General features: G+C 37.7%; 1 protein-coding gene and 1 long non-coding RNA gene across 5 annotated transcripts in view; one reads left to right on the forward strand and one right to left on the reverse strand.

Moving 5' to 3' along the window:
* Positions 1 to 14030, forward strand: part of PDXDC1 (pyridoxal dependent decarboxylase domain containing 1) — a 34571-nt gene extending 20541 nt beyond the window's left edge. For all 4 annotated transcript variants that reach the window (XM_054210547.1, XM_054210550.1, XM_054210548.1 and 1 more), the window contains 11 exons: positions 833 to 883; positions 2017 to 2080; positions 3531 to 3619; positions 4344 to 4449; positions 5558 to 5729; positions 6378 to 6496; positions 7365 to 7486; positions 9580 to 9672; positions 9771 to 9867; positions 11140 to 11244; positions 12093 to 14030. In XM_054210547.1, coding sequence (XP_054066522.1) covers positions 833 to 883; positions 2017 to 2080; positions 3531 to 3619; positions 4344 to 4449; positions 5558 to 5729; positions 6378 to 6496; positions 7365 to 7486; positions 9580 to 9672; positions 9771 to 9867; positions 11140 to 11244; positions 12093 to 12355 — 1281 coding nt within the window. In that variant the 3' untranslated portion in view covers positions 12356 to 14030. The remainder of the gene's footprint in view (positions 1 to 832; positions 884 to 2016; positions 2081 to 3530; positions 3620 to 4343; positions 4450 to 5557; positions 5730 to 6377; positions 6497 to 7364; positions 7487 to 9579; positions 9673 to 9770; positions 9868 to 11139; positions 11245 to 12092) is intronic.
* Positions 495 to 8646, reverse strand: LOC128913293 (uncharacterized). Its single transcript, XR_008467899.1, has 3 exons — positions 8054 to 8646; positions 5471 to 5566; positions 495 to 1618 (listed from the first exon to the last, which is right to left on the reverse strand). It is a non-coding gene; the product is annotated as an uncharacterized LOC128913293 (long non-coding RNA).
* Positions 14031 to 14150: the final 120 nt, after the last annotated feature.

A 14150-nucleotide genomic window follows, 5' to 3' on the forward strand; every position in this document is an offset into this window, starting at 1 on the left:
ATAACTTACTTTTTTTTTTTTGGTCACTTCTCTATTTTAACTATTTTGCTTGAAAGCTCTTCAGAGAAACACTTTCTTATTTTCCTAGTCTACTTGGCATCATATTGATTTAAGTAACAGTAAATTATAAATGCCTGACAAAAAGGACTTCAAAACATTTCTTCAGGTACAGTGACAAGTGCACTGTTTTTGAAGTTGAGTCCTTACCCTAGTAAAAATTAAAGTCCAATATAATGTGTTAGTTTAAAAATGCATTGTTCATATGCAAAACATTTTTTCCTTAAAGGAGCAACACTTAAGGGCAAAATGGAAAGTTTCTGTAATGGTTAGTGAAGAAGCGAGTGGCACGAAAGACCTTAAGAGAGTGACAAAGTGTCATTAGTCATTAAGATTTTGTGGCATCTAAGGTTGATCTTAGCTTTTATAATAGTACATTAATAGCCTTAAACCACAATGTAAGAATGTCTTGTCTAATGAAAATAATTTAGAAAGCCATCGTAACCAGTTGCTATGGTAGTTTTGAGAAAATTAACTGTTCTGCTACACACTGTGCTTTAGTTAGTCAACGGAGCTGTAGTATCTCTAGAACTTTGTCAGCAAATACACCAAGACTTATTTTAATGAAAATTGCTTTGTAGTTAGTGTTTTACTAAAAACAGAATATTTTTCCATTACATTCTAAATTTATAGTTAAGAACTGCATGAATCTCTGATGCATCGTAGGGGTTTGTTCAGAAATAGAAATGATGGTAGTGACTATTTAATGCTTTTCAACTTTTAAAACTGTGCGTTTGTCTCTTCCTTATGTTTCCCTTCTGCTGTGGTCTTTTAGAGTCAAAGACTGCTGGAAAACTTGAAAAACCTGGATTTCATTAAAACTTCGGTACGGTCTACATTTAATACTTTGTTGTACAGCTTAGTCTTTGCTTGTTAAATGATAACAATAACTGTGAATAAAACATTATTTTAAAATATTACGTAAATTGTAGCCGTTGTTTTGAAGATGTTTGTTATCTTTCTAATCAAGTTCTAGTGTTCAGTGAAATTGTGTGGCTTGGTTGTATGTGACCTCTAGATTCTGTTTGTTCCATTGCTGTGTACTCATGCAGTCAGTGGAGCTGGCAGAACAACATCCAGAAATTGTTTTCAGAGGTTGATTTAATTCCATTTAAAACATGGATTTGTTCAGTAATACACTTACGAAAACAGTTTCCATAAACCTCTCTAATGCATTCTGGCTGTATCTTACTCTGCTGCTGAGATGATATTGTGAACCCTGTGAGACTGTATGCAAAAACTATCCCAGCTGAGGTTTTTACACCAGAAATAGTTTTAGAAATTACATCTAATGTACTCATTCCAAATTTGGTTTCTCTGAGATCTCATGTTCAATAGGATTTGGTGGCTTTACTCCTCCTCCCCCCCCAGTTTTAATTGTCACTTGATGTATAGAAAATATATTCAGTTTAGTTTTCTGGGGCAATAGATAATTCACTGTTCATTCTGTGTGACAACTCTAGAAGTTGCCCAGTTCATCTCCCCTACCTGCGAAGCAGGATCAGTTATAATCTTGTTATTCCTGCTGGAACTTTCTTGATGTTCGCCAATGATTCTGGGGCTATTTCCAAGAGAATTTTTTTAAATGTTAATATGTGAAAATACTTAAAGCTAAATAAACTATTTAATACGGTATGTTTGCTAATTAACATGCTCAGGTTTCTTGCTTTATAGTGCCCAAACTTTAGTTTCATCAATTGTATTGATTTAAGGTATCAATATAATTCATAATATTAATCAATACAATTCTGCTCTAACTGAACAATGATTTACTTTCCCATGTTCACAGTTATGTTTACTTACACTTCTAGAGTTAACTTGTAATACTAAGATAGTGTGAATATTGTAACTGCTGTCAAAACAAAATGATCTGCTTTACTCAGTAGTCTAAGCAATGATACATGGTGTTAAATCTTTAAAAAAAAAATGTGAAAATGTATCTAATTTTTTTTTTTTAAGGTTGAGGATGAACTGAGTTCACCAGTGGTGGTTTTCAAGTTCTTCCAGGAATATTCAAATAGAGGTATGTGATTTATTTAAAAACAAAATCAAAAAATTCTCTTCATAGTTTTTTAAACTACTAATCTGTAAAATGGATTTGATGAGGTAAATGTTATGTAGTGCACTTCTTGCTTTTAAAAAGGTTGTGAATACTGCTTGTAATTTAGTGATAGCTTCCATACATGTGATAGCTTCCATACATGTGATAGCTTCCATACATGTGATAGCTTCCATACATGTGATAGCTTCCATACATGTGATAGCTTCCATACATGTGATAGCTTCCATACATGTGATAGCTTCTTTTTTTAGATAGACTGCAGTGATTTAAATTTTCTTAAGAAGTCATTTTCTGCCCTCTTGAGTGAGGAGAGATTTGCATATGATTTTGATCTCGAGAGCAGATGATGGAAGTCTCTTAAAAGCTGTAAGTGGTGTTTGAGTTGGGGAAGATCATCTTTGGCTTTGTTCAGGCTTTCTGTTCCTTTTAAACTTTCAGTGGCTAGTTGCAAGAACCGTGTTTCTCTGTTTTACTGATGACCTTTGCTGTTGCAATAGTTTTAAAAATAGCAGAACACATTAGGAACATCTCTGGAAATGCTGTCATGGGTATAGAGTAGTTACGTCACATGTGGCTCTGCACAGAACATCCTTGCTTGGACATGCTCTCCAAGAAACAGCATTTTTGTCCTGTCAGTTACAAGAGAAGATGTTGTTGTGCTGTTTGTACAGGCACACTCTGAGGGTGGGGATGTGTCCAGCTGGGATGAGGCAAAAGACTGCTAGAAAAATTTGTGGCTTTGTTATGAGTGTTGGTTTTAATCGTCTGTGGATACTTGTTTGTGTTGGGCTTGAGGGAGGATTGGTTTTGGTTTTAATCTAATTAGCGGTTGCACTCACAAAGTAAACCTGTTCATCCAGGTCCAGTGACTTGGTGGATTGATTTGTACCTTGATGCATTTATTTGAAAAGCTTGACTAGGGAGAAGTCACCCATCTGAATTATAAGGATGTTTGGCCATTTCTGCATGTTTTGTGTGTATAATGGACTCTGAAATCTTTACTATTGTTTTTGTGTGGTTTAAAACAAAGTAAACATTAAAACTCGATTAAAAAAATGTACCTGAATGCATTAAATTAAATATTGCAGCCTGCTGTGACAGGATTTTGCATTGTGAAAACATTGGGTTTATTTCCATTGGGGCATTTGAACCTTAAAACTGAGAGAATTATTTTATTGGTTGTTTTAAAAACTAGTATATTCAGTTCTCTGTTTTACTTCTAGTATTTGTCATGGTTAACAGATCTTTAAAAAAAAAATCCTCGTTAGTCTGCTTGAGGTCCAGTACATCATGTAGATGTGTTAAATCACCTAGGAAATGTAATTGTCTTTTATCTAAATTTTAGGTTGCCTTTTATTTAATTAACTAAATAAAAATCCACTTCTGTGATTCTTGTATCTTTGGATTTCAGATCAAACCTCACATGCTGCACAGGCCTCAACTACTCAGCACCCCATAATAAGCAACGAAAGACACATTTATGACACTTTCAATCAGTGGGTAAGAATGGATGCTTTTTCTCTTTAGGAAAAAAGAAGTGACAATGGGATGCTTCCAGGGGTTCATCATAAAACCTTTGGTAGACTAGTTTGACAGTTATTCTTGATCAGATATCCTTTACAAAACTAGTGGGCATTTGGGATTGAAAAGGTGAATTTGCTCTGAAGCAAATTTGTTTTCACATTTCTGATTATTTTACATGCAATTTACTACCAAAATTATTATTGCATCTTAAGCTGTTGGTAGTAGATTTTTTTTTTTTTTCCTCGGTCTTGTGGGAATACGTGGAAACTTTAAAACTCTTTTTAATCAGCTCGCTACTTCGTGGACAATGTCCGTGTATTCATGAATAGGCACTCTTTCTTTTCCAGATCTTAAGGGAATTAATTCTAGAAACCTGTGCTTTCAGAGAGCTGAGCATGTAACTATTTTGGATCAATTGTGTAGTGATCACGGCACACTGAATGACAGGGACAATTTTGCAGAAACCTCTGACTTGTGACACTTGCAGCTTTTCCTGAATTTTCATGATTTTAAGTATACGTCCAACTTTGTCGTATCACCAGCAAGCTGAAGTATTTTGTTACAAGAAGTGATTTTGAGAAATATGGAAAACTGTGTTTAGCGTGTAGTTCCGCTTAACTGTGGGAAGCGTCTGGCCCGAGTCAGCGTGGGCAGGAGGTCACGCTCTGTGCGCTGCTTTAACTGTGCCGTTTCCCTTCAGCTGGGAGAGCAGCTGGCACAGCTGGTTCCTGCCAGTGGAGTTGATGTGGTAGAACTGGAAGATGAAGGCACATGTGTGCGTTTTAGCCCACTGATGACTTCTGCAGGTAACATTCACTTATTTCAGCCACGTGTAAAAACTACGATTTGCTGTAGAATTGTAGAACAATCTCCTGGTGTAAAAGCAGATAGGCTCAAGAAACTCTTTAGTATATTCTCCTGTGGCGAGGATTTTCTTATAAAAGCCGAGATAGTTTTGTTTTGTTTATCATTGTGCTGTGCCTTGGCAATGGGTGCATTAGTATTAGCTCAGCTGTTGTGGGTGACATTGCCTCGCTACCTCTGCAGAAAAAGACTTTTGCTGATCGTTTTTAAATTCATTAGGAAAAGCAAAGGGAAAAATTCTTTGTTTCTATCAGTTATAAAAGAAATATGAAGGATAAATCATCCCTACCTTTCCTTCTTTCAGCTGCTTAACACAAGATGCGTCACCTTTCTACAGAGGTGTTTCAACACTGAAATGGTGCTTGTGTTCAAAATATGGGTACTTAACGAGAATAATTCTTTACAAAACCTCTAGGTTTTTCTGTTATTACTGATGTAGGGGGTAAAAATAAAAATCTACATTTTGGGAAGTGTCTTAAATTTCATGTTTATCAGCACCATGTACATACTTTGTTTAGACTCAATAGATGCACGGAGCAACTTGCAGGGGCTCACATGGTATCTGCTTTTAGCTTGTGTGGGGGGAGTGGCTTAGGCCATGAAAACACCCGACATGGACGTGGGAGGATCCTGGGGTACACAGAAAAGTAGATTTTAGAATAAAGTTACTTGGGGATGCTGTGATGGTTTGTTTAGTTCAGTTTAAACCATCATGGAAGCGAGTTCATGATCTGTTTGGCTATGGGAAGAGGAAATGTTCTGATGCTAGCTACTGATGTAATGAAAAAGGGTATTGTCCTTACTACTTTCTAAGATCAGAAAATCCTTTTTATTAGCTAATTTTTTATTAAATCCTTAGCTCTCTCCATTTTGATGTATCAGTGGATAGATAACTGAAGAAAAAAGTTACGTAGATCAAGATATTTCAATATTATCTGTAAATTGTATTTATGATTGACTTACAGAGTGGCTTCTTTACAGATGACTTAATTCAGATATCTATGTGGTGCCCGTTCACTTTTATCGCACGCTAATACATCGGCTATTTAGTCCTAGGAACTGAAATACAAGATGTTGATCAGTTAGTAGACTGCTTAAAAATGAAGATACCAGTATTGACAAGTACACTGCAACTGAGAGAGGAATTTGAGCAAGAAGTGAGAAGAACAGTGGGCCTGTTGTATATTGAAGATCTCAGCTGGCCAGGATTAGGTGTTGTAAGGTAAATTTTTTGGTATTTTATTCATTATATATTTGAGTAGACTGTGCATTAACAGAAAGGAGTATGTGATCTCTTTAGTGGTGATTATGGTCTATCATTTGCTGATTAGTATCTGGCTTTGCACCCAGTTGAAGCTTTTTAGTACTTTTTCAAAAAAATACCTTTTTAATGTTGTTTACTTTGAGATTTTTTTTTTTATTAAGAAAAGCTGAAAGAGCTGTTATAACAAAATTAGGGCAACAGTTCTAATATTGGAGGCGGTGTGTGAATCTGTTAGACAGATGTGTAATATGCAAGTGCATCCTACTGTACAACTTAGATTTTTATCTATAACGGGATTCACTAGTATACTCTATAAACCCCTTCAAAAGTCTCTTCTGATCCTCTGATTCTGTATAGTCAAAACAGTTGAAGTATCATCAATATATTACCTAGAAATCTGTTGTGTCCAGTTAAGCTTGCAGGAGCAACCTCCCCCCACCCCAAAATCTCTGATGACAAATGCCAACACACTTGTCAATCTAAGCTGTAACGTTTTGAGCTTTTTGGTTTGTAAAATACAGAAATTTGTAGAAACATGCTAAACACCTATATATTTTTTTGTATGTACTGATAAGTGACATTGCTCTCTTCTGGCTTGGTTTGAAGATACAACTATCACAGTGATGGGAAGAACGATGACAAACAAGAAAAAGAACTAGAAAAAATCAATACAGAACTTCTGAAAAAATTGAATGAACTGGAGTCGGATCTCACTTTTTCTTTGGGTAACTGCACTATTTAAAAAAAAAATTGTGTTCAAGCCAACAGTCATTTTACTGCCTGTGTTATAATGTTCAATAGGTCATTTGTACATAGGTCATTACAGTGCTGCGCATATGGTTATTGTAGAAACAATTATCTGTAACTTTGTTTCCTCCTCACCTTGTTTTAGCTGATAAAAGTTAAGCGGGGTGATCAAGGTGCAGTGCTCTCAGAAATAACTTGTCAAAACTGACTCATGAGCAACTGGACCAAAAAGGGTTTCCTTGTCAGAAGGAATAAAAGCTGGAGTCAGTGTTTCTCTTTGTTTCTCTTTGTAATGAGAGCCTTCTTGGTTAGTGCTATAGCCAGGGAAGAGCGGATCTCATTCCAAACCCACGGACCAGTTCTCTGCTTTCTCTGGCTAGGTTAAAAGCTTCAGATGACTTTCATGATAATTAGCAGCACTTTCACATTAACATAGTGCCACATTATAGCTGAAATAATATTAATTTGCTTACTCAGAACTCTGATCTTTTTCTAGTCAGCTTTCTAAAATTAAGTGCCCTAGAATTGTGGAACCAAGTAATCTGTAAATGGCAGAAAGTAATGAGTCTGAAGCATATTCAACACTGATATTTATTATACAACTCCTCGGCTGTATAAAATATCCACTGTTTTTCTTGTTTAGATGTTGTTTTCTCTTCTCTTTGAAAACCCACAGGGCTGAGCTTTTCTAGTCTGCATAATTTATACTGTTGCAGATACTGCCCTTAATTTCTGAAGTGTTTGTGTGTGTATTGGGATTTCCAGATTCGCAAGCATGAGCGTTGCGCCTGTTGTGAGAATGCATTTTTGTATGTCACAACAACTTGATTCTCCCTGTGCTCACAGGTCCAGAATTTGGAGGGCAGAAGAACTGCGTTTATATTGGCATGGTAACCGAGGACCTGGACGTGTCGGAGTTAGTTGAAACGATTGCAGCAACAGGCAGAGAAATTGAAGAAAATTCAAGAGTATGTATTAATAAATCACAGAGCATTTCAGCACCCTTTTTTCCCTTCCATGTTGGCTTCAGGACATGGTTTTGTTCTTTGTGAAAGTAAAAATTGTACTAGTCTGCAACAAACTGTATTAATTACTGTGGAAGTAACAATCTGTGTCCACATAAGGAGAACTTGTGTTACAGGTTTATGATTTTCTGAGGATGTCCTGATTTATGTTCATGGCCCTGTGTTCAGTAGTTCTAATGAAAAACATTGGTAGTACTGAAATAGGCTCATTTTATCACTAAAATTTAAGCTGTCCAAAAAAACCCAAAAAACTTAACAACCAACAACTCAAGACCAACCAAAAACAACAAGAAAAAACCACCCCGCAACAAAACCAAAAGGGAAGGTGGGGTCTGATTGTGAGCTGGTGTTGCTCACTAGATTGAGATGGTTTATATACCAGCTTTAAGATAAGATTATTCCCTAAAGTGCGTGACAAAATTTATATTGGTGGCTTAAAACCAGAAATTACAAATTACCTATTGAAGTAATAAAGATGATGATGCAACTCCTTTTTGTAATAGCATTTACCTGATTAGTGTTCTCCAGATGTTCTCTAAAGTAGAATTCCTAAATGACTTGCATCACAAATGAACGTCTGTCCTTTCATTCCTCTAGTGTTGGGCACTTAATTTCCTCACCTAAAAAATAAATAGAAATTCAGAAATCCTTTGCCTGTTTCTGCCCATGGGAATATCTTGATTTTAGCAGTGAAACTTTTTCTAGCACGGTTTTCTGGGGACTCTTTGCCCACTCTTGCCTCCCTACGCTGCTTTGAGGGTGAGATGAAAGAGTTTGCCTGTAGAGTACTTTCTGTTTTTTAACTGTCGCTGTTGAGAGATTAGGAACCAAATGTTGGAATATGGGCCACTCTGATCTTGAAGCTTCCAGAGAGGAACAAAGAGTAGTGGAGGACTCAGAAAGGTGCAGTCCTTGGAACCAGCTACAATAAATTTGTGGTACTGAGAGGATCTTACACTGTTTGATCCAAAACTGAGAAGCAAAACCAATCTGTGAGAATGACACTTGCATTGTTTAGACAAGTGATGTTTGGTACAAGAGGGAAGCTTTTAGGAAAAAAACCAAACCAAAACAAACAACAAACTGCTCCAGTATCAGCAAGCCCTTAGGGCATACACTAGAAGGCAGAAATAAAATTTAGGACAACCATCTTGACAGGACCAGAGAACATGAGTGGTTCTTCCTTGTCCTGTAAATGCAATCCTGTTGTGCTCCCTTCTGTAGTTGGTACCTCGGGGTATTCAGCTTGCCGTGGTGGGCAGTTCCTGGCTTGCTTCTTTCCCAGGGAAAAGGAGCACCTCCCTCATTTTCCCATTTTTGTCAACGGACAGTAACACAAATTTTTGGCGTTTTGGAGGAAGTCATCTAGGCCTTGTGCAGTATTAAAACCCATATTAAGTTATGGCAATTGGCATTTGTCTTGCACAAGACAAAATTGTGACTTTGTTTTTTAATGTTTTGGGTTTGTTCATCTATTGTCCCTAGAGCTCTCCCAGTTAAGCTGCTTGTCCTTTGCAGTGTAGAACGTCACTGCTGCTGGCATGGGCTGCCACAGGGATCACACCAGCAGTCACACATTAAATTTGAAAAACAAAGTTGAATCCAGACTGACACGTACCTGGTTAGACTTACTGTGAGGCTGGTTTAAGTCCTGGGTACTTCTAGAAACCAAAATGTACTCTATAAACCTAAAAATTCTTCCCAGACAGATTCAGCATTTGATGACCACTCATTTGCTAAGCAGATCTCTGAAGAATTTGGGTCACAGGCTCATTTCTAAGTTAAAAAAAAAAAAAAAAAAGCCATTCCTTTTTAAAATGACATTCTGTCCTCTGGGTGTATCTTTTAAAAATCCTGCAGTCAGCCTCCTGTACGTTCTTTAATTTACAGTCATAATGAAATAGTGATTGTCAAATACTGTCGTAAATTAGAAAAATATCCAACTACCGTGTTTACATCCTCAAAACCTGAACTAAAAAAAACCAATTTCAAGTCCAAATAATATATACAATAATATAATTTCTGGTTTTCATTAGCTGTTGGAAAACATGACTGAAGTTGTTAGAAAAGGGATACAGGAAGCACAACTTCAGCTTCAGAAAGCAAATGAAGAACGACTTCTGGAAGAGGTAAGGCTGTAAACACCAGTTATCGAGGTAACTCAAAATAACTTGTCACAGCACAGGCCGCTTGCTCACCAGCCAGTGTTCGATTGTGTACTTTGCAGGGAGTGCTACGGCAAATACCTGTGGTAGGCTCTGTGCTGAACTGGTTTTCTCCATTCCAAGCCTCACCGAAGGGAAGAACATTTAATTTAACAGCAGGTAGGACTCAGTGCATCTGCAGCCGTGTTATGCTGTCCTTAGAACTGTTTCAAATTTTATACTAAAATTACAGCACACTTTCTTGTGCTGATTTGATTTAGTGACATAACCCACCCACAGGATGTAAAAGAACATGCTCTTTGCTATTTCTGTCACACCCAATAAGACAGTCTTCTCACTTGTACCGTTTACGTTTTGTTCTTGCATGTTGAATCCCATTAAAAAAAGCTGTATTAGACATTGGCATCTATTAACAGAGGAATAATTTCTGTGACTTCTGGCTACAGATGCTGCAAGTTTGTTTATGCAGACATAAGCTAGCAGGGCGGCTCTGGTCTTGGGACGTGGCTTCCCTGTGTACGTGCACATGTATCCCCTTGCATCTGCTTGCAAAGTGTCAGCTGGCTGTTCCGCTGTGCTGCCGGAACTTGATGTCTGCCTGAAATCCTGGTTTGAGATACCAGCTGGCTCTTGGCACCCAGATGAAGTACAAGTTGGCATGCTAAATTGTGCAATGGCTGGCAAGGACAGGCTTAAACTAGCTGAGAACTAGCGCGAATCTGGCTTTGTGGGAGATGGTAATGAAAGGAATATCACAATGTAAAAGACTTATTTTACTGATACATTTGTAATTCATGTCTGGTGATGTGAAAAGAACTGTCTACAGCTTTTACGTTATTAAGACTGATGTTCTAATATAATACTTTCTGCAATTATAAATTTTCACTCTAAAAATTGTGGCAGAGTCTTAAGAATGTTCCTGAACTCAGCAAAGTGGATGCTAGACCTAGAACAGCCCAGCTGTCTGTGCACCTCCGTAAACAGCAAGGAAGGGTTTCTGCTCTATTTGGGATCTTTGATTCTTGATGCACCGACTGTAAGGTTCTTTCAGCAGAGAACAGCGAAGTTTCCTTGGGAATACTTAACCCCTCACAGCTAGAAACCCCTTGAAGTGCAGTGCTCAATAGCTTGCAGCTGGGAATATGCCAAGAGCCCAGTGGAGACGGGGAAAAGGACTCTGGGGAGTAGCAGCATTGTGAAGTGAGTGTCGGGGCAGCTTTATTCATCTTTGTAAGTCTCAGCACTCGTGTCCCCAGGTACTCAGAAATGGATTACCATCAATGGGCAGTTTCAACTCAACCTAGCACATGCAGTTTCAGAAATGTGCATTAAAAATAAGATTGTTATATACCTTATAAATAGAGATGAACAGAAAACTTGTCTATTTTGTGCTATATTTAACTGGATACTTTTTTTTTTTTTAACCTGCAGGCTCTCTGGAATCCACAGAATCTACGTACGTATCAAAAGCCCAAGGAACAGGCACTACTCCACCACCAACTCCCACTTCTAGCCTTGCAAAGCAAAGACTTCCTGGTAAGTTTCTATGGCTTAGTCTTACTTATAAAACTTGCTAAAACATCCTGCCATCGGTGTTGCATGACACAGGAAGATCCCCATGGCTTTCCATCTTTCATAGTATCTGTAATTAGAGCTCATCTTCTAGTGCCTTACATCTGCCTTAAAAACTTTAAATTAAACATGGCACGGAACACCAACCCCATCTGTTCTCTCCCCAGTAATTCTTCCGGGGACGAGAGGAGGTTGTTATTCCCTTAATTGACAACTGCCTCTGTAGTCTGGAATCTTCCTCTGGAATATTAAGAGGTTATTGAGTTTTAAAAAATAGAAGGTAAAAAAAGCCAAAAGTTTTATTTGAAATAAAAGCATAAATAATGTATAAGCATGTATTTGAGCAACTGCATTTCTGTTGCTACCTAATATTTTGTGGACAAAGTCCTTCTAAGGTGAAGATCTATTAAATCTGTGGCACATTCTGTGTAGTTGTATTAGTAATTAACGTTGATCTGACTGTCAGGAAAACCATAATTTGAACCCACCTTTTGAGTTGGTTGGCTTCCAGCCTGCCATTTTCAGTGTAAGTTTTTACCCTAGAATGACTTCACTGCATATGGTCAGCTTGGTTTTCAGCTGAATTTGAACAGTCTCTGTGTCTGCAGGATAAAATAGAAGGTGCTGTTGCCTTGTGTATTTATCTGTGCCCTAAACAAGTATGTCTGTGTTTGGGTACAAGTTAGCACCCAAATAAAATCTGTTTCTTCGCAGTTGTAAAACTCAGATATTTTCTTTGAGACTTAACTTGTGCAGGCTGCGCTTGTTATTTGCTGCCTTCGTTGGTACTCTATTTTTCAAATACTTTACAGGTCAGAAACCTTTTAAGAAGTTTCTGAGAAGTTCGGATGCATTCAGTGAGACCAGTTCAGTCAGCCACTGTGATGACCTGGAGAAGATGGAGCAGAGACCCCCGACTCTGTCCCCTGGCCCAGAGCAAGGACCTTTGGGGACAGAAAAAACAGAGGAACAGAAGGAGGTGGCACAGGCAACAAAGGCAGACACTGAGGACATTCAAAGCAACAAATCGCCACGTAACTGCACAAAGGTAGAGGAACAAGAAAGTCAAAGATAAAATCCAGACTGTGGATTTCAGACTTTGCAGAGGAAGCCTGTGCCCTGGGAGGCAGGGTATTAATGATGCATTAAAAATGTGAACGGTGCCACACACTAGTACAGTAATAACTACTGTAACTTATTAACTGGGATTTTGCACAAATATAAATTCCCCTCTATGGGACAGAGGTTTGTCTTATTGTACCCTTGTTACAGTTGCTTTAATCCTCTACATGTCAGTGTCGCCAAAGCACTAGTGACATTTATTAAGTGCTCATAAACGTTTGTAAAAACAATTGGCAGTTACCCTTCCTGTAGAAATCTAAGCATGATAATAGCTGCTAATTAACCAATCAGCCATACACAAGATTAAGAATACAGCTGCACCTAATAATTCTTAAATTATCTTATGTTAATACACTTTAAAAAAAAATAATCAACTGCCAATTGTTCACCTTTTTAATATTTAAAATTCAGTTTTGCCTCTCCTGCAAAACATCTACTGAAGTCACACTAGCTCTGTTTTGCTGCTTTTTTTTACCTTGTAAGGAACATTGCCAAACAGTTGTGGTGCGGTGAGCACTGGGGACGGCTGCCTGGGTAGACAGGGGTCACTGAATAGTACTTTGCCATCAACCATTTCTCCTGCTGTTGTGTGACTTGACCCGTTCAGCTCAGGCCCTGGGCACAGTGGGGACGGAGTTAATGAGTTCTAAGCCTTTTAGAAAGAAATAACGCCTCTGCATGCCTGAACGGCTTCTTGCTTCTGCCACTGGAAAGAATCACCAATGCACCATTATTTTTCCTTTGCACGGCATTTATAAACCAAATACTATTGAACACATTTATGTAGTGTAACTGGAGTTCCTTCTGTTGTGTATTTTTAAAGATAGTTGTAGTAAAGCTTGAAAAACCAATACATTTGTGATAGTTTCAACACTTATTTTTTGAATAACAGTAACTTACCTATGGTAGGAAATGTACAGACTCAAAGAAATTATATAGGTTATTTACACTACAGCACAACTTCGTAATGTCTAGGACTACCTAATGTACAAACAAGCTTTGGGTAAATCAAAAGCTATGGCATAGGAATCTTTTCCCTCCCCCAAAATATCTTAATCACTTGCTGCAAATTTTCAGAGCCTCTTGTGGGAAGGATATCTTTGGAAAAGCTTGCTTTCCCCAAGCTATCTGATTTTGAGGAAAACCATCCCATCGCTGTAGAACTGGATACAAGTACCAGAATTTGCTTCATTTTGGTTTTGTTTGGGTTTTCTTCTTCCCCCTAGAAGATAAACATTAACATCACAGTGGCTGTAGTGGCAGCAGGACTTACTTTGATAATCTGAAAAATTTGGGGTTTTTGAATTGTACCATCACCTGATTCGACTTTCAGCTTCTAGATCCTGTGGGGCTGGGATGCCATGGGCAAGGTTAATTTTGCTGTTGGGGTAACTTATGTAAATCAGAGTGCAATTTTTCTAAAGTGCAAAAACAATTAAGTTGACTAGTCTTCCTCATTTGTTTCTTTGGTGCAATGAAGTATGTTGATTTGTTGGGGATAAAGTTATCACCACAAGGATTAATTTTTAATGTTTTTATATTTGGAAGTGTTAAACCAGTAGTTTTGTTGGAATGAGCTTCATTCTTTAGATACTATCTGAATGTTTCAATAAAGATTCTTCAAATTATTACTCTTGAATGAAGGAAGTTATTGTTGAAGGATACTTCCCTGTGTTTCAGTAAGCTTTAAGTGTGTGCAAAATCATTTTCTAAAGTACACGCCAATGTAATGACTTACCTTCTGTGTC

Source organism: Rissa tridactyla, chromosome 8, assembly GCF_028500815.1.
Source record: "Rissa tridactyla isolate bRisTri1 chromosome 8, bRisTri1.patW.cur.20221130, whole genome shotgun sequence".
Taxonomy (NCBI): Eukaryota; Metazoa; Chordata; class Aves; order Charadriiformes; family Laridae; genus Rissa; species Rissa tridactyla.